The sequence below is a fragment of the Larimichthys crocea genome, chromosome XIX (genome assembly GCF_000972845.2).
Source record: "Larimichthys crocea isolate SSNF chromosome XIX, L_crocea_2.0, whole genome shotgun sequence".
Taxonomy (NCBI): Eukaryota; Metazoa; Chordata; class Actinopteri; family Sciaenidae; genus Larimichthys; species Larimichthys crocea.
Window position 1 is genome coordinate 9,539,268 of NC_040029.1, and position 23,773 is coordinate 9,563,040.

At 44.3% G+C, this 23,773-nt stretch overlaps 1 protein-coding gene across 2 annotated transcripts in view; it reads right to left on the minus strand.

Annotated features, from left to right (window-relative positions):
- LOC104928340 (striated muscle enriched protein kinase) overlaps positions 1-22,242 on the minus strand; it is a 39,948-nt gene extending 17,706 nt beyond the window's left edge. The window contains exons 1-7 of one of the 2 annotated variants that reach the window (XM_019273246.2): positions 21,832-22,242; positions 20,200-20,738; positions 7,384-7,485; positions 4,179-4,329; positions 2,341-3,147; positions 1,753-2,147; positions 628-774 (exon numbers count right to left, since the gene is read on the minus strand). In XM_019273246.2, the coding sequence (XP_019128791.2) occupies positions 628-774; positions 1,753-2,147; positions 2,341-3,147; positions 4,179-4,329; positions 7,384-7,485; positions 20,200-20,575 (1,978 nt within the window). In that variant the 5' untranslated portion in view covers positions 20,576-20,738; positions 21,832-22,242. Of the gene's footprint in view, positions 1-627; positions 775-1,752; positions 2,148-2,340; positions 3,148-4,178; positions 4,330-7,383; positions 7,486-15,888; positions 16,034-20,199; positions 20,739-21,831 lie in introns of those variants that run through there. The other variant, XM_019273247.2, reaches the window with a different exon arrangement.
- Positions 22,243-23,773: the final 1,531 nt, after the last annotated feature.

Sequence of the window (23,773 nt, forward strand, 5' to 3'; positions counted from 1 at the left end):
GTGGATGGACTTGCACGGCTAAGAACATCCTGGTGCTCAGACAATAAGATCACGTTCTTGCCGTCCAGAATTTGTATTAAAAAAAACAACATAAAGAAGTGGTTCATTTGCTTTTAATGCTGGCAGGGGAAGCCTTTATGGTGAAGGCCCTCCTTTTATTTCTATGTGGAAACACTGAATTTAGGACGCCGTGTGGATGGAAGGACTGCCAAGGACACTGAATTTAGGACGCCGTGTGGATGGAAGGACTGCCAAGGAGGTTTTCACATACAAGGAATTTGTCTTCATGTTTTTAGTCCTTTACAATTTAAATATATAAATGTATATATAATGTGTTTATAAAAAGAAAAGAGACACAGAAGTGTGCAGAATATTTATCAAAATATGTTAAATAAAAGCTGTGTGTTGATGTAATGCATAGAGTCCTACGTCAATGTGACGTGTGGAGGTGAAGTTTCAGTCCTGATGGACGGCATCCTCCTGCTGCAGATCCATGTATATGCGGATAACTGTGACATAATTGTGTCTGTATTTTCTCAAATGCTATCTTCATGTTCTAATGGTCAGAAATACACAATAAAGAAGAAAATAAACCAGCTGCTGTTTGCAGCATGTTCTCTGTCGTACCTGTAGGGGGCGGGCTCCCGGTGATGATGCACGTCAGGACGGCCTCGGTGCCGCTGGACGCCGTCGTGTCCTCAGGTGGCTTCTCAAACCTCGGGCCCTCGGCTGTCTCGTCGTCAGCAGACAGACACGAGTCATCGGACGAGCCGTCTGAAAAACGAGCGTCAGGTTTATGTGTCACCTGCTTTCTCTAAATAGGTCAAAGCAGCAAATTTAGTCATGGGCTAGTTTCTTTTTTTGGGGTCTTTGTGTGAAATGAGTTCTATCAATGAGTCCGAGTTCTTGGGCGAAGCAGAGTATCGGTTTGATTTCTCATAGTGGACAACATGAGAGATGCATGTTCTACTTTTCTGTTCAGTGATCATTCTTTACCACCAGTATTTTGTGAAACTGTGCTTCAAAAAGTATCCAGAGAGTCAAAATATTAGGATCTTAATTTACAGCAGGTATACTACAAGACTGAGAAGCCATTTATCTCCATCCTTTTTAGCTTGTGACCCCATAAAAACTAGAAAATTCAGCAAAGAACAATCAGCAAAGACAACATTTTTCAATAAGCCGCGAGCTCTTCGTGCTAAATTGTTCCATTTAAATCATTTTAAATTAGTCAAAGACTTTAAACATCATGAACTCGCTGAGTTTACCTACTCTAGGGAATTCAACAGTTGGAGTTTAATCTTATAAAGCTTATCACAAACACACAAATAAAAACTTTACAAGACAAAAAATCAATCCAATTTAAGTAAAAACAATCCATCCAGTATTTCAAGAAAAATCTTTCCGTGACTCGTCAAGTTAAGGTGGATCCCATCTCTACGGTTCCCCTACAATAAGCTTGTAACCTCTAACTCTCACATAATTGTAAGAGCTTAAAGAAGTTGGTTTGCAAAGCCCAGAAAAAAAACATGGAACTTCTCCAATATCGATTTCTAAAGGGACATTTTGACTGTGTCAGTTTGGGTAAAGTTGCTGGTGTCAGGAAAGTGGAAATAAAGCCAACGAAACAGTCTTATGGGAGATGTGGAATTGCCTCAAAGACCCGTCAGTCAACGCAAACATGCTCCAAACTTCTCTATAACAAAAAAGCTAACTTAAAGGACAAAAGATGAAAACACTGATATGTCCTACCTTCCTCTGGAGATCTGGGCTGACGTCCTTTCTTGCTCTTGCGAACCTTCCCCTCTTTCCTCCTGGTCTTTGTTCCCTCGTCGTTACTCATGTCTGCGACACACTCCGTCTCCATGGGTTCATCCTCCAACAGGATGATGGGGATGTTCACCTTCAAGCCCGGAGACGTCCGACTCGCCTCCGCCCTCCTCCTTTTCAGGAGAGGGCTGATGGAAGGAGTTGGCGATGGGGTGAGTCGGGGTGGTTTGGGTGGATACTGGGAGCCTGGTGCGGTTATTGGGGATGCTCTCTTCCCGTGCGGGCTTGTTGATCTAGTGTCTGCTTTGTTGTCCGTCTTTGAGTTCAGATCTCTGGAGGAGGATTTTTGAGCTGCCGGAGAGCTTTGTTGGGTTTCCCTGTGCGCAAAGACAAGAAACTGTTATGTAATACTGGCAAGAGTGTAATAAATATTCAAGGGGTGTAAAATTAATTTAAATTTTGTGTCCAGATTTTTTACAAATAACTAATATCACACAGAAAAACATACAGGAGACAGAATATAATATTTAAAACACACAAATTCATCAGTAAACATCATCGTCTCCAAACCTGGTAAGGCTTGTCCTTGAGGCTGTTGGCAATGGTTGTCCTGGTAACTGGTGAACTGGTGCCGTCTCCATGGTAACAGAGATTTTCCCCATGCTTCCTTGTGATGAGCCATCCGCTGGTTTCCCCTGTGAATCTGGCTGTGTCATCTTATCCTTCTCAGGGTTGTTGCTTGGACCTTTGCCTCGGGCCTGCAGAGAAATCTGCAATCTGCTGTTCCCTTCCCCGACTTTTCCGTCCTCCGCCGCTCGCTCCCGTGCCTCCAGCTTTTTAACAACTTGGGGAGGAATGGGCTCCACTTTCCCCGTGGTCAGCCTCTCTTTCTCTGACAGCTGCTCGGTGGAGTACGACTTCCTCAAGCTTGGTTTCCCCACAAGTTTCTTGATCCTCTGTAGCTCTTCAGTGAATTTGCTCTGGTAGCTCTGGACCCTCTGGGAGTAGCTCGTCTTGTCCTCTAAAGAAGAGGCCCGTTGCTTGAACGCCGCTCGCTTCTGGGCTACGCCCTGCAGCATTTGACCCTCCTCTTTGCTGAGGCCTTCTGAGTTGAAGGAAGCTGCTCGTCCAAATCCAGATCGTGATGCAGATCCTCCGGGCAGTTCCACGCTAGCCCTTCGCTCCTCAAAAGCACGGACCTTGTCGAAGATCCTCGGCCCGGCACGAGCCATTTTGGGCGTCATGACAGCACTGTTAACACCTAACGCCTGGTCTGAGTTAGAAGATGAAGGTTTGGTTTGACCCAGATCTTCGTTTGGGTTACTGATGGTGTTTTTGGGTGGAGGGGCATGGGGGGATTCATCAGCAGTTTGAGTCCTAGAGGGGTGAGGATCGAGGGGAAATGGAGGTGTGAAATCAGAGCACTAGTGCAGTTGCTGCAGGCGTCGGAAGAATAATAAAGAAGCAGATGAATTTCCATTTTGTGAAATTTTGTCTTATTACACCAGTGAGTTCCTGTTTGTCTGTGCTCTCTTTGTGTCTCGTTTTCAGAGAGCAACACATCAGACAGCGTAAAATGAAATGGCAGAAATAAAATAAGCAGTTCTAGAGAACTTAATCTAACTGCGGTGAAGTGGAAGATCATTTGAAACCGATTCACAACATGAACTCTTACAAAAAATTCCCCCTGCTTTAAACTTCAAATACAAAAAAAACAAACATCATGCCTAAAAAAAAAACCCTGCCAATCACATGATCATCGATTCATGAACATTCATGCTAATAACAGCAAACCCATGCATGCCACAGCAAAAAACCTATAAAGATATGGTGTCAATCCAAAAAAGTGCGGGGCCGCTTTAGAAAACATGCAGCGGGGTTAAAAATCACAGTTTTCAAGAAGGTGCTGAATAATACATATTAGCAGATTGTGTCCCCTCTAATGGCTATAATAAATATTAATGCTGTAATCATTGTTAGATTCAAAGCAAACCACACTCACAGCAGTAACAAACACTGAGTCAAAGGAAAGCGTCGTCAAAGTAAAGATGGGAAGTCACAACACTGTATGAAAAAAGCTGAATATATGAAATAAGAGTAAAAAAAATGAATTGTTTGTAACTTATTGGGTTTATGGAGGATTTAATGTCTTTGCAATTTGGAGTTTGTGGCCAGTCTTTAGTGGAATCCTTAAAAAACAAAATGCCATGTGCTATAAGGGCATAGAAAATGTTCTCCCTCTGTAGAGGCTGAACATGCTCCCATAGTAGTCGCTGCCTACAGAAACACTTTCCTCTGACCCCTGAACAGGCCGGGCCAGGTTAGCGTGAGACGCCCGGATCAGTGGTTCCACACCCAGGTGACGCACGGGTGGAGCCCCCTCGACGGGAGCCCCTCCGAGGGCTTGCCTTGCTGGGTTTGTGGGGTCCAAGTGGGAACCCGGAGGGCGGGAACCCAGTGCGCGGAGCTCTCGCTCCACTACGGGGTCGTAGCCACCGGGAAGGGTGGCCCTGCGGTCTGAAGCGTCCGGGTTATAGTCCATCATCCCTCCTCCCTCACCTGGAGAAAGACAGAGAGTGTCGGTTCAGTCCATTGGTTCCTGCTCAAAATAAAAAGCTTTAAAGGTCCGGTGTGTGAAATCTAGTGCCGTCTAGTGGTGAGATTGCATCCCCCTGCTTCACCCTCCCATTCAAAGTGCATAGGAGAAACTACTACTACCAAAAAGTTCTATTGCTTCTTAATTGATTCCTCTTCATTGATGTAAAGATTGATGCACCCTCGGATTTTCTTGTGCTAAATAATGAAGTTGTAGTTTTTATCAAACATCACTCGAGCTGGAGTAAATAGTGCGTTTGTTAGGGACTACTTTAAGTCGTTGATTAAAACGCGCTTGATGGTCTAATGAGTATTTACAGCAGCAGAACAGTGTATGTGGGACTGACTCAAAATAAACTACAGCGCCTGTGTTCATTGTAATTAAAGAACATGTTACCCAGTGCAACGGTGTGACTCACTGATGTATTTTTAATCATTTTTGGACAACAATAGAGCTCTGTGGCACACAGGAATATCTGTATCAGGCAGTACGTGTCCGTTAGATCGCACATCGTTTGGTTTTGGTCTTCAGACAGATGGTACGAGAAAGATATCATCGACTTGAATAGGAGACAACTGAGGGAATGTTTAATGATGTTAATCGAAAGGTTAATTTACTGTCGGACCTTTTAATTAATTATGGAAACGAAGATTAAACCAAAGTCTGTTTTTGTTGCCAAACCTTCTGTGAGTTGTACATCCTTAGACTTAAATAGTTTATTTTTTAAACATAAAATGTCCAAGAAAGCATAAATAATCCAAAAAGAGATGAACTAATTAACTGAAAAGCTCATCAATATAAGAAGGAAGAGTCCTGAGCTGGTAGAAATGATACTGACGGAGATCAGGAGCGTCATTAAGCATAAGAAAACAGAGCACGATGGATCAAGAGTCTATTGATTGGCTGAAAACAGGAAATGAAACAAAAGTCCAAACCCAACGTTGTGGAGCGCGCACCACTTAAAGAGATCCTCCCCCGTCGCAAATCAGGTAATGATTGACATTTTAGTGATGAGCAACGGAGACAGGACTGCTTGGGGAAGCAAAAAGAAAAGAGCAGTCAGCATCTTGAAACGGCGATGGTCGGGCGGAGGATATAAAACGACAGACTCCTGCCGCAATCACAAATGATACTGACTCAGCGCCGCAATCGGGAAAAACAAACTGTATCAGAGCCTCATGAAGTCAAAAACTGAAAGAGGAAATGAGAAATCCTTTCAGAGGGGAAACTATCAAACACTTCAGGGACTATTCGTAAAATGCTGTTTTTAGTTCTCTGTGAGGCGACCGAGTCGCACATTTCACTTTGACTTGAAGGCAGAACAGGAAGATCGGGCTTTTAGAGCCGTGGCGGTAATGGAGAGTGTAATTTTCCTGTCTCAAACGCGTCTGCTGGATCTAAACAAAGTCCTGAATCTTATTCCAGAAGAAAACAGAACAAATGATGCATCACCTCCATCCCTCCCTCATTTGATATTCCCTTTCTGTTTTGTTTTTTTTGCTGCTCGTCTCTAGAGGGACGTGACGAAGGCGTAGTCAGCACGCCAACACGAACGCTCAGAAAGTGCAAGCACTGGGTAACATGCGAACGAGGAATGTAACATTTCTTTGTGCTACAGGAGAAGGGTGTCAATATTTCTGGTCTATATTCAGACATCCTGTTGCCTGCTTGGGAACGGAGCAGTGAGGGCATGCAGGTTTCCCTGCACAGCAATGCATCTGCAACACTTTAACAAATGAGTCGTCTGTGCAACGCCGACAGAAAAAGACTCATTAGGCTGTAATTGGTTAACGTCTGCCACTCAAGGAAATCATTTTACATTTCAGACGTTTGCATTAAGAGATCGGGAGCGAATGCGACATTTCTTTGGCCTCCTTCTTGTCCTGGAACCAGGAGTCAATATGAAACTTTATTTAATCAGGAAAGAGGCGCAATGAGATGAGGAATCGCTGCAGAGTGTGTTGAACGTAACCGGCTTTATCGATGCCTCGCTCTCATTCACCGTCTACGTCGCTCAACCACTGCTCTCTCAAACCAAACTGAACTTCTTCGTGTCTCTACTTTAGCCAGACTCAGATTTAGATGCTGCCAGAACAGAACCGAGTTTAGAGTTTAGAGGTCTGTGGAGGTTTGACCGCTCTGAGCCGTCTGATTGGCCTTAGTCAAACAAAACAAGCACTCACAGACGCTTTTGGAAATCGTGCTTGACATTTCTTCCTTTTACCATTTCTGACACTTTACGGACTGAATTATTAATTGCAGAATAGTCGACAGATTCGTCTATAAAATAATCATCAGCTGGAGCTCAGAGAAGAAACACTGTCTGTCGTCTGCAGTCTGAGGATGTCTGTCTCGTGTCATATTAGTCCAAATGGAAAAGGGAATACAAGACGACTCTTTAAATAAAAGACACGTCACCATAGCTTTGCCTGTACCGGCAGGAAATGCAAATTTAAATTAATTGGCGTTCTCAGAGATGAAATGACATGTTTCATATAATAACTAACCTTCCACTTACTGCTTCATTTAAACGTAATGCGCCGCATCTGAATTGAATTAAACCGGCAAAGCACGAGGACAAAAATCTAGTATCATGTATGATTTATGCCTTTAAGTTTTTCAGGCTGTGAAGCCACACAGCGAGATCCAGATCTGAGACAGGTTCCCTGCTGGAAACTAGGGCAGTGTGTCACACTGTTGCATCACACCGTGAGGGATTCATGCATTCTGCCATATCGGATTTTATCCAACGCAACGTCTTGGTCCAAGCTGATAACATCCCTCCATTAAAGCAATCAATCCGCATTGAATCATAATTTTGTACAAGTGTGTTTTTGGCAGCGGCGTCGGCGCTGCAGTGAATCATGTTGACTATCACCTCGTAAATAAAGTTGAAAGAGCTGCACAATGCACACTTTTCTTCTCACTGGATTTTGCAAGTATTGCAGCTATAAAAAAAAAAAAGCTGAAACGTCAGATGTGACGAGTTAATCGAAGAAGTGCAAACTGGATTTTACCTGAAGGTCCTCTCCGTCCAGCCTTGTCTTGGTGCCTCCCGGGCCCTCCTTCTTTGGTTTCCATCTGAGGTTCTGTGGTCTCATCTTCTGTGGTCTCAGAGTCTAGAGAATAAAGACAGAGGTGTTTTAAGATGGAGGAAAACAGCAGCAGCAGCATTCCCGGTGAAAATGACATTTCACATTTGCTTAGCAGCACAGAGTTTGATGGGTCCTTGAAAAGAGCCGCGGAGAGCCCCCGGAGTGAAATAAATGGGTTGAAGCTCGAGCGTGACATGAAGCCAGCTGTGGCTTATAAAAATACATGACTGATACATGGAGGGGAGAGGAGGGGATGTAAAGACACTCTTTGCTCGGGTCTGATAACAAAACAGCAGGGAGAGTTTAGCTTCTTTATTTAGACTGACCGCTTTGTTCCTTTCTCCCAGGAGTGTCAGAATGCCAGCAAACATTTTGAAAATTCAGATTTAACAACATGAACTCATATTTTGTTTGTGCAGTGATAAACGGGATGATACGGTCACCAAACGAAACAGAAAAAGACACAAACATGGTGCAGTGCAGACAAATAAAATGCAATAAAAGAAGAAGTGAAACCACAGACTGGGGGAGGGAGGGGGGTCAAAACAAAGCGCCTCTGTGGCTCTGAGATCACATTACATCAGCGGGGTGAGCGGATGAAGTCGAGGAGGGGAGGGATGAGAAACAAAAAGCTAGAGATGAATCACGGCGGGCAGGTTTACCATAGCTTTGCTTTCGGCAGGAGCGGAAAACTTCGCTTCCATAGTGGCAGCAAGAGAGGGCAGACGGGAGAGCACCGTTACTATGGAAACCAGCATCTCTCTCACCCACACGACCAATCCTCTTCGTACCCATTTAGAGTCTAAAAAATCACCAGCAGCCGAGCTGCCGGGCCGGCTGACAGATACGTTTACTGGTTAGAGAGAGCTCGTGAAAAGCAGGAGGAGGAAGAGGACGACAAAGAGAGAGGTTGCACCTCATTGCGCCTCAACATCGAGTCAGATCCTCATTAGATAATTCCAGAAGGTTCTGCCTAATGATAAGAGAGCCAATGTGACATCAACAATCACCATTAAGTCATTACATCGCTGGCAGCATGTGTGTGTGTGTGTAGATCCACCCATCTGTATCAAATAAAGTTAAATGGCTTCGAACGCCAGGCGAGGGAAATCGACCCGGCAATGTAATTATGAGGGAATATATTTCACAGCGTATAGATTGTATTGTAATGCAAATATGATTTGGAGTCAAGTACAGCGAGCCTCTGCTTTGGCCAAATATTATACCATAAAGCATCGAGGCCAGACGTTATTCACTCAGAGATTTTATGCAGCGTGATTACAGAAATATTGCTGTGTGTGTGTGTGTGTGGGTGGGTGGATGTTCAATAATAAAACCCACTTTTGTTGTAAGCAGTCAGGCAGTAAAACAACATATAGATACGCTAAAGCAATACAGATGTTCTACAGCAGTAACTTTCATATATAAAGAGTTATTAGACGAGTAAATCAAAGCTGCCAAGAACTCAAACAGAAACAGAAAGCCTGAGAGAACCAGGCCGCAGTACGTGTGGATGTTTGTTTTTAATGGTGAAGAACAGAACAGAGTGGAAATGGTGTAAAGCTCATACTGACAACACACCATGGGTGAATCTGCCAAATGTCCGTGTTGAATGGCCAGTTCTCTGAAACAAAGATACAGAGTACAATGCGTTATTTAACAGGAAGCACGACAGAGGTCAGCGTTCACACAAAGATTTATGTGCACCTACAACTAAAAACCTACAGAGGAAGAAATACTTCATCGTGTGTGTTCAACCCCGTCCTTGGGAACTCAAAAGCTCGATTTCATTTTTGGACCTCACTGTAACCTCAAGATGAAAGCCCGATAATAACAGAAGAACGTATATATATAAATATAAGCTCCAAAGGCCTGTTTCATTAACACGACTTACACCGGGAAAAGGTGACAGCAGCATGTTTCAGGAGTGACTACGGAAAGCTTTAATAACTCGTAACATTTTTTATTGGAAAGCAGCGACAGAGACATGCAGCGAATGTCCATGACCATGGAAAGCAGCGACAGAGACATGCAGCGAATGTCCACGACCAGAGTTTTAAGAAGCTACAACATGATCAGATCGTAAGATGAGATTCATTTTGACAAGATTTTTCAGATTGGCATAATTTAATTAATTCTAGGGAACTATATTTTTTAGCACACCTTGCCTGTAACATCAGTGACTCCTAATATTGGCGGAGTGACACCTTGTCTTGATGCATCACGCCGTTTCGTCAGCGCAGACGTTAAAGAATTCGCGTTGAAGCTTGACCCACGTCGCGCAGCTGAAAGTTTGACGTTCTGAATTTGAATTATCTCTCAGTTGAGCCGTCTGTGTCGTGTTGGAGGAAGCTGCTGAAGCTTCTCGGACGCTCTGTCAATCAGCAGCGAGCAGAGCGCTCTTCACAATGACTCACTGCTTTGCAGCCGGCTGAAAGTAGCCAAAGTGCAAAGTGAAGTGACTCATTTCGCTCTCGTTTTCGTCCCCCCCTCCTCCTCCTCCTCCACCGACTGGTGAGTGTTTTTGTCAGGCGGTTTGATGAACTGTTGCCGGGTGCTAACTGCTGTCTGACAAGGCTTCCACTAGAAGCTTCCATCGTTTGTCGTGATCTCCATTGTTGTAGCCTCAAGGCAATCATATCAGCGAAGCTCAGCCGCAAACTGCATTTGGCAAATACTTCAAATTGGAAATTCTATGGATGTAATCCAAATCCTCGCCAGCTATTATTCTCGCAAATCTGCTGCTGGAAGCAAAAGAACAAGTCTCAAGGGGTTTTTGATGTTGCAGGATTCAGAGGAGGCGAAGCGACCAGCAGAAATCAGCTCTGCTCACTTCGCAGCCCCTGTGACTGGCTGCCCTGATTCTCATATCTCCACAGAGTGTAGCCTACTGACACACTTTTCATCTGCTCCAAATTTGTGAAACCTGTTATAAAGAATCACTTATTTATTCCAGAACAGAAGTGTCACGACCGACAAGGCGTGCAGAGATGCATGTTTTCACGGGGGAGTGTGCACACGATGGCACAGCAGGAACGTGGACCATTCTTGTAGGTCATCGTGTCTTTTTGAGCGAGGGGTCTCGAGAAATCTTCATCTCCCTTTTTCTACCTGGCAACCAGAGTTTTCCTGGGCTGACTTTCTTTGTTACGCTGTCCTGATTTGTCCTCAATTTATCAGCAGAAAACAACAAGCACCTCTCTCGCTCTCTCGTTCTCTTTTTTAGCGTTTTCTCTGCATGCATTCAACGGCAAAATATCACTAAAATATTAATTTTCAGTTACAAATCAACACATTTGCATCTCATTATCAGGTGAAGGGTGTGGCGTGACATCTAAATGTGTAAAAAAAAAAGAAGCTACTAATCATGCATGTAGCTCAATAACATCTTTGTTAAATAAATATATCCAAAAAACTCACCTGAAATCTCTTCTTGGACCAGATTTTCTTCATCGCTTCAAGTTCCTGTCAAGCGTGCAAGATTACCTGTGGCATGAGCTCACAAAAACAACATCCTCACAACCTGAAGAAGCCCAGGGTGTGGCGTCAACATCAACAAGCAACAAGAAAATTAAAAAATTCAAAGCGGGATTCAGCTGCCTCTTGTGCGTGGGTGTGTTTACTCTCCAGTCTGGCAGCAAGATGAGGAGAAGGAGAGAGAGAGGAGAGAGAGGGAGGAGGATGCAAATAAGCCGGAGCCAGGTGTCTTTGTGTCTGAGCGTGTATCCGCTGATGTGAACAGCGTCCCTCTCTGACGTAGACGTTGTCTTCAGAGGGGCAATTCTCAGCTGGTTTTGTCCAACCCCCACCCCTCTTCCCAAACCCAACCCGCCGCCAGCCCCTCTGCCCGATCTGCCTCAATCGAGAGCGCACTCAGAGAACGAGAGAGGAGGTGGAGGAGGGGGGTGTGTTGGTCCTGATTGCGGTGATGAGAGTGGAGAATAAGAGGATGAGGATGAGGTGGAGGAGGAAGACAACAACTGGCTTGGAAGCAGACTTATTTTCTTTTTATTCCTGCAAGATCGAGGCAAAGAAACGAACAAAGAGAAGAGATGGAGGCTGGAGGAGAGAGGAGGTGAAATGGCTACACATTAGAGAAGGGGGAAGGGTGACTGATACATCAGCCCTCCTGAATACAAACCCCCTCTACCTCTCAATGAAGGTAGCAGCCCTCGGCACAACCCACAAGCCGTCAATTATTCATCTCCTCTCCGTGTCTGCCAGCTTTAAGCAGTGACTGCCACAGCCTCAAGCAGCCAAGGTGGTGGTACTATTATTATTATTATTATTATTTCAGCTCCACCACCAGATACGAGTCAGATAAAATGTTAGAAGCAGGAAATAATTAAACGATTATGGAAGAGTTAAGACATCGGTTAAAGTTGTGCTTCTACCGCTCGGCGAATGCGCGCCAAATATCCACTTTGCTTTAAGCTCAGCCGTCTTCTGCGTCAAAACAAGGAGCTGAAAGGCGCTAAAACGCTGTGCAGAGCTGTGAAGAGTTGAGAGAGTTCATAGTAAATGCAGTCGTTCAATACTTAGACAAGTTGCAACTATCTAACTCGACGAATGTACCAAACATTCACCTCTAGTTCAGTTAAAGTTACTTTGAAAACCCAGTTCACTGCGTCAAAACAAGGAGCTGAAAGACGCTAAAACACTGATGGGAACTGCAGAACTGTAATAATTAATTACTGAAATAAAAATACTGATGGGCAGCACTGAGTCTTTAAACTGTTACAGTAAACTAGTGACAGTTACTGACATCTTCGGCCTCTTGGGTTCAACTAAACCGAAGTTTAAGTCCGAATATTCGCTCTCTTGGGTTCAACTAAACCGAAGTTTAAGTCCGAATATTCGCTGCCGTTTCATGCTGCCACGTAGCGTTACGTCGCTTTTATAGCTTTTGTTGTTTGTTGTGCGTCAAAACAAGGAGCTGAAAGACGCTAAAACACTGATGGGAACTGCAGAGTTGTGTAATAAATGTTAAAATAAAAATATTGATGAGCAGCTTTAAAACTATTGAGTCTTCAGAGCATTATAGTTACTGACATCTGTTAAACTCATGTTAATTGCATTTTTGGCCTCCAAACAGCCGGTAACCTTTCTTTGACCCAATATTCACTTTGCTTTTATTTACTCCAGTTCTTATTGGAAATACGTGATCGTTACTAAAAGGTATCTGCCATTTGATGCTTGGCACGTAGCGAAACGTCGGTTTTAGAGCTTTTGTTGTTTACTGCGTCAAAACAATGAGCTGAAAGACGCTAAAACACCACTCAGGGCTGCGTTACATGTAAAATCAAAATACTGATGAGCAGTAAAAGCTTTGCTCTTTGAATCATCATTGATATATTATTGATATTATCGTTTCTGTGCCAGACGGACAGAAAGAATATCACGGATCTGATCTGTCGAGCAAACGTGACGAGAATATCTAACTGCTTCCCACCAGCTGTCTGCGTCCTCCTTCAAAGCTCTCTCGCTCGGTCTCTAACACACACTCTGACACACTCTGACACACTCTTAATTGTTCTTTCAGACACATCTGTGCTCCCCAACACCAGCGTCATCAAATGAATCTAAAAATAATTACAGGCAGACCTCCCTCTCTAACGACTAACAACCCACAGTCCTCGTGCACATTTCAGCGCGGCTTCATTCTGTCCTCGATTGCTGACTTGCTTCGCTGAACAATGTGCTTTTTAGTGTTGTTAAGTGAGGCATGTTAATGTTTATGGGCTTGTAAACACAGAATCAATACGTGAGATTTACTCCTGCCATGAATCAGGAGTAGCTCGGTTTTGATTCTGCTCATTAGCTCCTCGTTTTTCGACGTTTGTTTGACCCCGGAGCTCTATGACATTTCTTTATGTCAAAGATTTCAATTTAATTCCTCATCCCAGAGTCGGTGGATTGCAGTTTGCAATTGTAATTCTAACAAACTTCACCCATCGCCCGCCTCGCACTCCTCCTCCATCCATCACCAGTGAGAGGCACTCGGTCCGGGCAGAAAGTGCAGCGATCAATACCAATGCTTTATGCGTGATATGGGATACACCCCCAAGTAACAGTTCAAACGCCCCCCGATCAATAAAGCCCATGACCGTCATCCAGGCCCAGATTCAGCGGTGAGGCTTTCATTTCATGCTGCCTGGAAACATCTCTCTGAGGGTTTTTTCTGTAAGCTCACTAAGAGTCTCTGGCTGGAATATCATAAAATAGCAGCCATTAAGAGAAGATAATTAGATTTTATTGGTGCATGTCATTAATCTTCATCTGGATCTGGTTTGGTGTGATGGTTCAGGAGGTCACGTGGTCCTCTGCACTGCTTAAACCTGCAGCCAATCCTCATGATCCACCTCCAACATGCATCAGACACGTCAGATTTATTTCTGTTGAATCAGCCCGTGATCTCGCCACAGATGGAGAAATCATAAACACCGACCGGACGAGCGTTCGAAGGACTCTGGACAGGTGAAATTCGGAGCATGCTATAGTTTAATTAGCCTAAAACAACACGAGAGTAAGCAGACTTCACAGAAACCCATTGATTTTGTGACAGGGGCTGCTTTCTGTGGAGCAGCCTTGATGGATGCCTTCCAGGCATACAGCTTTATCAGCAGCAGGTCTGGCATAATCTCTCTGCTAACGGAGAACTGATTCTGCTGCTGTTACATCACACTGTGATCACGCAGCTCCTGTTTTTCCAAGGCTGACGAAGTCTTCATATCAAACCAGACCGTCCATGTCATGTCATGTGTGGCTACTTGAAACCAGAAACCAGAAACCGGTCTGCTGTATGGAAAAGGATCTGGACTGGGGGATGTGCCAGACATGAAGCCAACATCTACCCGTACCTCACTGTAACAATAATATACTTTTCTACTTCAACCAAGCAGCAACCTCCTTGTACAAAAACTGCAGTCCCTCTTGTCGTCCACTAGAGGCTGGATCCAGATCCATTGATCATCGTCTTTGCCGATATTTATATCGGAAGAAGCAGTCCAGTAAGTTTCTCTATGGAAACCTATGGCTGACATCACTCATGCTCTGTCCATTCTTTATATTCTCCTAAACTGAATAATGAATACAACAGTGCAGACTAACTAAAAGCAAAAGTTTAGGGTCAAACGTGTCTTGTGTTCTTCACGCAAACGACAAAATCTAAAAAGGAAAATGCTGCAACCAAACCACCATGGCTGGTCTCTGCATCAAACCACAGATGTTCATCCACATCATACCCACAAAACACAATCACAAGGCCAGCACTCGTGTTAAGTGTCTTGCTTCAGTCGTGAGTTTATAGTCTGTTGGCTGCCTCACAAAGCAGGAAAAACTCATAAAGTTGATGCCTCTTTATTCGCCGCCCTTCAGAAGCGAATGTGAGTGGTGGTATGTCGACTCAGTTCGTATGGTGAGGTGGTCTGGAAATCCCAAATGACAGTGGCCAATGTTGACAGTCACACTGCAACCTGATCCTACCACCTAATCCCGACCAAATCCCAGAGGGTTCCTGTGAATGACGGTGTACCAGCGGGATGGAACACAAACACACCGCCTGCCAGTCCAAACAACCGGGGGGAAACAGCGCCGGCTTTACCCCGCACATATTGCCTCAGCTGCTTAGTGAGAGTACAGAATCTAATTAATCGTGCTGTATGTTTAATCCACTTGAATGTAACATTTAGAGAATGTGAAATCATCAAGGGGCTATAGATTATCTCTGCTGCAGTGTGCCGAGACAAGACAATAGGACGGTGTCGAAAAGAAATGACGGGAACGCCATGCTATGTATGGACCCCAACGAAGGAGACATGGTTAAAACCAGAGCACATTTATCCATTAAAGTACAAATTCTGCACATATGATTAAGTTATTTATTAAAATATCTTGTTAAAATGTTTAAAAGCATCAGAAAACGCTCAGATTTAGCTGTCAGTCCAGTGGTAGTCCACATATCTTCTCTGGGAGGGTGGGACGACCCCTTTGTTTACATTTTCTGTAGTTTGCCCATCGATATGAGGTCTATTTATTGGAAAAACCCATTTGTATATGCTGATTTCATGTCAGAAAGGACAGGGCAAAGACATCATTGTGATTATTAAGTAGTATAAATGTGATTCAGTTGAAATTATGAGAGATAACTCGAGTTATCTCCAGTTATGTTGGCACAATTACAAACAGGATTGTTGTGCCTGAAAGGAAAGCTGCAATCCAATTAAACAGCAGCAGTAACGGTGGCCTCCAGTGTATTACCTTGTTTTCATTTCCATTACAGCTGTTCCACATAATTGGGTATGCATCTTATAATTCCCCGCAACAGCGTGATCCGTCTCTCACTTCGACCTTTTTTAAGAAGATCCCCAGCAGCCCGTTTTATCCCATCGTGGTACAGATTCTGTGTCAGTACCAGCTTCCACTCACCTCTCTGTTTCTTGCTTCTCGGCCCACTCACACCTTCCCTAACACCTCTCAGAGCTTTGCGTGCATCGAGCAGCTCCTTCCGCGACATTGCTCTCACGTCTTCCTTTATTGTGCGTCCTTTAAACGAAACGACTCGAACGTCTCCTCCGAGTACAAGTCTTCTCCATTGAGACACGCCACTGAAAACACTCAGACTGACTCCAGCAGGCCTTCTTCTCCCATTCCTCGTATATAAAATGGCTTCCTCCGCAGCACGAAATGTTGCATCGGCCGAGTGAGGATGTGTCGTCTTAAGATGGCTGCTGCACCTTAAAACTCTATCTTCCTCAGGCCATGTCTGCCTTCCTTACCCTCTCCCCTGTCTTCCCCCAGTCCTCTCTAACAGCCAAGTCCGGCGGTCTATTTCGAGTCTTGCATAGTACAACCCCTTCAGTTATACTGTACTTTCTCTCTGCACCCCCTTTTTAGAGAGCCTGCCACCCCCACCACCAGCAGCAGCAGCTATAGCAGGAGATTAAACTCACCGAACCGGACGACCTTTGCTGTCCTCTGTGGGTCACTCAGCTTGGACTACTGGGAGTTTTGAAACTCTAGTCCAAAGCCGACATGTTGTATTACACCATGCGTGATAGGCGCATACGTTACGGGACGATGAGCCAGTTGCAGCTGCAGTAAGAGCTCGTGAACCTTGGAGCTGGAGGTGCAAATAACACTGTAGTGTTGAATGAGTTAAAAATAAAGTGTGGCTGCGACTAAATAAATATGAATATGTATGCTTCGCATGTGTGGAATCCACTGGGACTGTCTCATAAAATCAAGTGCTGACCTCAGTCTTGTAAGTATTTCTAGAGCTGTCCTGTACAGTAGGACTGACCCTGCTCCGTTGAGCTGTCAGTCGACTTTATAGATGTCTTTCAGGTGATGTAACAGACCTTCTGGCATTCATATACGCTGCTGGAAAACTACATCTCTGATTGCATCTAAACAGCTGCCAACCACACCTCTAACCACCTGTCAAGCCAACTTATACCCGGTTAACTCCAGACCTCTTCAATCTCTTCCTTCTTCTTCAGGTACCATGTGGTATAAACCCCAGATGGTACCTGAAGCAGCGACTTTTATAACAGAAGTTGTGACGTAAGAAATCCCAGACAGGACTTTCCAGTCTGGTGGTGGAGATCTCTCCTGTCTCTTCCTTCTTCTTCGTCTTCTTCTTATTCTTCAGGTACGATCTGGGTTTAGGAGAGGTCTGCAGGGGCTTGGGTGGCGCAACACCAATGACCTACACCGTGTCTCGTCCTTCCTGGCTTCCATCACAGACGTCTAGACCGGCTTCACCGATCCATCCTGGACGTTCAACACTTCAAATCATCTCAGATTTGCCATGATTCGATTGCCTTAGAGCTGTTCTTCTCACATGCAAACCCTCATCACAGGATGTCTACAAGCAGGAGTATATTTTTCTGCTCAGCTACAGATTTATCTCTCGTGGCCTTTCGGGTCTCCACCACCACCAGGTTGGAAACCGCAGCGTCAAAGCAGACCTTTTCAAATGTTATCTCATGAGTAAGTGCAAGTCACGTCTGGGATTTCTTACGTCACAGCACAACAATGATCTTCTGTTATAAAAGGAGCTTTAAATAAAGCCGGTGACCGATGTGCTGCTCTGTCAGAGCCTCCATCAAACTGCTTATCCGGCCTTTAGGTGCCTGACAGTATGTTAATAAAACGCTCCATGCCAGAGGGTGACGTCAATAAAGTAGTCTAGACTTGTGACACAGCACTACTCTGGTTTCTGGTTGGTCTGATCTCTCGGGGTGATATCTTAAAGTGACAGACCTGACTGTCTGTCTGCAGATGCTCAAAAGCAGCCAGAACAGCCACTAAAAGTAACACACACACACACACGTGTGCAAACACACACCACACAAACACACAATCCACTGTGCCGCCCTCCTCCGCCTCTTTCATCACCGCTGAACCGTGATTGAGTGTGACAGCGCCGCGTCTTGACCGTGGTGATGCTATAATTATCTGTGATGTCTGCTGGTGCAATCGGAGAAGGGGGCCGGCGGCATCCACACATCACTCGAGCACGAGCCCTCCGGTCGGCACGGCACATACCAGGCCATAAATAACCACAAGGAGAGAGAGAGAGAGGGAGATGTAAGAGGGAGGCAGAGGTCAGAGAGATGGTAAGACAGCCAGGACCCAGAAAATGGATGAAACAAGGACGCAGAGGTGAAAAACAATAGAGCCACGTCAAAGAGTGTTCAAAAATACAAAGAGGGGTGTTTTAGGTTGTTTTCTATGGTCTAAATGTTGACAATTGAAATGAAATAGTTGCCTGAGATTTAAAAAATCTATGCAAGGCCTCTCGCTGTCTTATTTTCTTTGATTATTCCTTTTAAACATGAAGGTTTTTGGCTTTGAGTTAAGTCGACAAGTCCAAGTGAGTCAGGTCACACAGCAGTCAAGACCAAGTGAGGTGTCAACACTTCATTTTTGTAGTGTCAAATCTCCAGCTCAGAAAATAGACGAGGAGGCGGATTAAAACTGATTTAACCGAGACGGTGACGCGATCTGTGCCGTCCTGTAGTGTTAGAGCTAGCAGGGAGACAAAAGTATGAGAGACTGTAATGAGGAACAGAGGTCAGAAACTAGACTCGACCGAAGGGGTGAAGATCAAAACCAGGACAGCGAGACAGAGAGGTGCTGAGTGAAATGCCAGCTGGGCCGGTGCGTGCCAGCTCATAGTGTGAGAGCTGGTGACATGCGAGCTTCGACTTTCTCCACAGGCCGAGGCAACGACGAGACTCTGCTCCAATCTAACCGGCAATGATATCACTGAAAACTTTGTTCTGTATCGTACACACGGGACTCGCTGTCACTCAAACTGATGATGCAAACCGGTCAGGAGTATTTATTCTTATTATAGCATGCAGAGGTGATGCTGTCGTCATGCTCAGGTCCTGAAAATCACAATTATTTTGTGCATGGAAAGACTCGATACTCGATTTCTCTCGGCCTAATTGTCGTTTTATTCATCGTCGTGCACAACACAATATCCTGAAAGCCATAACTCGATATATTAACTGGTTAAAGTTGATTTTTTTTGTAGTATGCCTCCCTGTAAACCTATATTTGACATGCAGAGCTCTGGGATGTGCTCATCCTAGTTAGTTACTGGAGCATGGAGGAGGAGAGTTTACTCAGACAAGCCACAGAAGCTTCACTGACAAATGCTACCCTTATCTCTGCAGGGCAGAGGTGACAAGATAAACTGGTGAGATCTGTTCAAATCCATCACGCTGAAGTGTCCTTGAGGACGATTCCTAAAAGCATATCCATGCAACTCTCACAGCGCTCCGCAGCTTTTCTTTAGTTTATTTTGTAACTTTGCACTAAATCTGTTGGTGTTTGTGACGTGCTGGAGATCATTTTTGTCTCGCATGCTTTGCAGTGTGAATTTATGCTGACAGAACGACCGCCCTAAGCGAGAACTGTGTTACAGAGCTGCTCCGGCAGAAATAGACAGAGTTAATATGTTTGTGAGTTAGTCGGTGTAAACTTACAATGTTTACCTCGGCTAACATGCATTAAAAAATAACTTCACACGAACTGTGAAGGTGAAACTCGCTCCACATAGCGTCACTTCAACGTCAAAGCCATCGTATAAATGTTTAATCTGTGATGTTTACTTCATCATCATCGTGAATCAACATCACAGACAGAGCTCGGGCTTGTAACCTCACAGCTGACATCTATTTGCAGTTATCTAACCTTTCTGTATCGTGTTGACAACCTTATTATTTAATCATCGTGCTGTTGTCAGAACAAACAGCGGCTGCAGGCGTTCAGACGGATGATGCAGCTCATCAACGATTACCAAGTCATGCGTGCAGCTGCAGACGGGTCTGATGATTTTTTCAGGCCTCGATTGTCTAGAGTTTCCTGACTTGAGAAGAATGATTTTCCCAGCTGTCCCCGACTTCCTCAGCTCGATGAACACAGCAAACAACACCTAAGGGTTCAGCTGAGTGCCGCTAATAGAAAGCAACGGCAGGTGACACTTCTCCCCTCCAACAAATCTGAGCCTCTATTTACATCCACAAGCTAATTTTAAGTATTTCCCCTGTGCTGCTCTGCAGACATGAAGACGGGGCGACTGTCTGATGATCAAAACAGTCTTCAATCTGTCTGGATGACCCAAAACTGACTGAGATATAAGACTGTTTGTCCAGTGTTTCACCAGTTTTTGGACTCCCTGATGTCATGACTCAGGTCTACCTGTTAAACAAAGTGTATTACCTTCACCGAGGTCCATAATAGCCAGGACAGCGCTGCAGCTCGCCTCTCCCAGCTCATTGGTCGCCACGCACGCATACAAGCCTGCGTCACACGTGCGGCAGTCCCGTATCCACAGCCCTCCTGAGTCCTGGGCTTCTGATGGAGGAAGGATCTCATCGTTGTGGTACCAGCTCAGCAAAGGTTTTGGAAATCCCGCCACCGACACCCTCAGTCGGATATCGCAACCTGTTCCCACTGCTGCCTTGCGGAGTTTACGGGTGAAGACTGGCGGCGTTGGTTCTTCAACCTCAGCACCTGGAACAACCTGGTCCTTGGCGACTTTGGGCCTCTTGGAAGGGATGCTGAAGCTGGGACTGGATCCAAGGCCGTCTGCCATCTTGACTTCTTTCACACTTCTTTACAGACTGCACTTTTTATCTGCTAATTGATTGGGGTATCAAGATGAGCTGCAGCTACTGAGGGCTTCTTCTGAAAGACTCCATTAGCTCAGATATCTCTGGGCTCACAGCGAGTACAGAGAGGGTGTTTGGCAACGGGGACTGTAATAACCAGAGTAGATCAGTCAGAAAGATATCAAACTTTGGTAATTGCTTTTGCTTAAAGGTCCAGTGTGTGGGATTTAGCAACACCTAGTGGTGAAGGTGCAAATTGCAAACAACTGAATACTCTGTTAAGCTTTAACCTCTCCTTCCAAGCAAGTAGAAAAAACTCTGAAACTCATGCACAAAGCAAAAGGTCACTTTTAAAATCAGTGTTTGGTTTGTCTGCTGTGGGCTACCATAGAAAAATGAAGGGCTCATTTTAAGACAACAAAAACACAACGATGAATGGATATTGTATTATGATTCCTGCAAAGAAGTACTCCTAAATCTGACACACTGGACCTTTAAAACAAACTCTTAAAGTTATGTGTGAAAAAAAAAACATATTTATGTTCAATCAGCCAGGTGCATCATGTTGCAGTAAGATGATTTTCAGAAATCAAATAAACTTTTAGAAATAGAATATTTTAGCCATACTAGTAACAAAACATGAAAAATATAGCGGATAGTGGGGGTCACTGGTTTTGGGCGTTGCGGGAAAAGTTTGGGAACCCCTGGTATCACTTCTGAGACCAGTTGTAATCCAATCTTTTAAAAAAAATAAAAACCAGTCTTAGTTTAGTTTCTGTAATTTTGTTTGACATTTTGGTGCCAATAGTACACATCTAACATCTAACATACAGAGGAAGCAGCTTTGGTACTTAACGGATCTAACATCTAACATACAGAGGAAGCAGCTTTGGTACTTAACGGTATTCTCCAGTAGTCAGAATGTGACATAACATGGAGTGAAGGTGGCATATCCTGACACTTCAACCCTTTATGCTGCATGTCAAGACCCAACTACTGCACTGTGATCTATATATATGAATATGCAGGATGGTAGTTAATGGACCAACAAAAGGACTTTTACTCAGACGACCTTTTCCTCGTCGTTTGTGAATAAGAAGGGCGACTTTGCAATGCAACAACAAGCAATCAGTTAAATCATTTTAAGACTAATCAAACAGTCAGTAAAGGTAATGATATGTCAGGCTTCAGACGAGCTGATCCAAACACTTTCTTAAAATAGACTTTACCCCAAACTCACCTCACTTTTGCCATTAAAGCCGACAGGAATCCCTTTGGACGTCCCCGCAGAGTCCAAGTGAAGGTAACAGGATCCATGGAGCCAAATATTTCATCTCAAATCATTTGGTAAAGCCCCGCGTCTCTACGTGTCCTTTACTGAGCACCGGCTGTAAGGTGTAAGTCCAGCTGAGATCATGTAGCATTAGCAGCCACCGCCATGGTCCCTTCCAATAGGTTTAAGAGCGGTGAGGTCCCCTCTGTGAAATGTCAAAGCACTCAGGCCTCCTGCCTCAGTGTTTCACTATAAGTACACAGGAACCTTTTAGAAACACTCTTTTAACCTTTTTAGTCTTCTAAGACTAAATCAACTCATGTTTTCTGTCTCACTGCTTCACCCCCGACTCCCTCTCAGGTTGGGAGTGACAGCTGCACCACCACGGATAGGTCACATTTCTTGGGCGGCCATGTATGACCTATACACACACACACACACACACACACGCACACACACACGCACACACACAGTCCTTTAGATAATCTTATCAACTGAAATGTGTGTGTGTGTGTGTTTGTGCGTGAGACAGTTGGAGTTTCTATAAAAAGAAAGTCTAAGAATAAAGACAGGACTTTGTAATTCATGCAACTGCAGACAGGACTGGACACTAACTGTGCGAGACACTCGTCCTTCTGGACGTGTACGTCCACCCGACACGTCACCTGTCCAGGTGGAAATGACCAACAACAACAGCGTCCACATATAAGAAGTCATGCTTTGACTTTTCTTTATTTTATTCACGTCAAAGCAAATTAAAAAATCATCTGTCAGTATTTCAAAAGATAACTATGAGTTGTCCTTCAAGCACAGACAAAACTTTTTGTCTTCCTCTGCGTCAGTGAAGGTTCAGACATTGATTATGGGCTGTAAACACAGTTCACAGCTGGAACCTCATCATGTTGTAAGTGCCACTAAACTGGAAGTAATAACACAACTTCTCCTTTTCATTCATTTGTTTTGTGTCCATTCATTCTTTAATTGGTTCAGTTGATTATTTGTTTCTGTGTGTCTGTGTGATAATGAAGGAGAGGAAACCTGCAGGTGAAGGTGAAAAGTTACAGGTGAGATCAACAAACCAAACTCACATAAAATATTTCTGTAATAACCTCAAAGCCAACAGAAACTCTGATTTCCCGAAAGTACACACACATTAAACTTCCTCAGAACTTAATGTACTGAACAGTTTGTGAGTGACAAACCGCTCGGTACGACCCGACACCCTCAGACTCGCAGAGATAAACACTGCCACGTATACCTGCAGGAGATAAAGAGATTTTAATCACCAGCGTTCCTTTGCTTCACCGTACATTTTCTTCTCTTTGGTAATGAAGCTGGAAAATAAACAGCAAACAGAAAGTAGATTTTGTGCCAGTGCAGGAAAACGCCTGAAATTGCTTTACAGTTTGGAAATAGAAAATATTTTATGTTAGGTAATATATAACTGGAATTTATGGTTTGTTTTGAGACATTTACTTTAATTCACATTGAACTGATGCAGTTTTTCTACTCTACGAGGGTTAGAAATGTGATTAATACAATTTCAGAGGATTGAATTTAATGACTGGTTTGTTTAACCAAGCAGCTGGCAGACTTGTCTGGAGTATTTTACCGCCCTCTTCTGGTAAATATGGAGCGTTCATACTCACTTCCAAACATGCAAGATGATCAGCATCATCCGATTCATCTGTTTTCCACAGCCGCTTATCCTGATCAGGGTCGCAGGAGGCTGATCCCAGCTGACACTGAGCATAAAGCGGGGTCATCACAGGGCATGTCCAGACAAACAATCATCATTTATGACATGAAATAGGGTCAACACAGGTGTTTCCAATGATACTAATAAAGTAATAACCTGGATTAGTGTCACTGAGTTTGCCTGACTGTTTCATGTTGAAGTGGCTGCTGT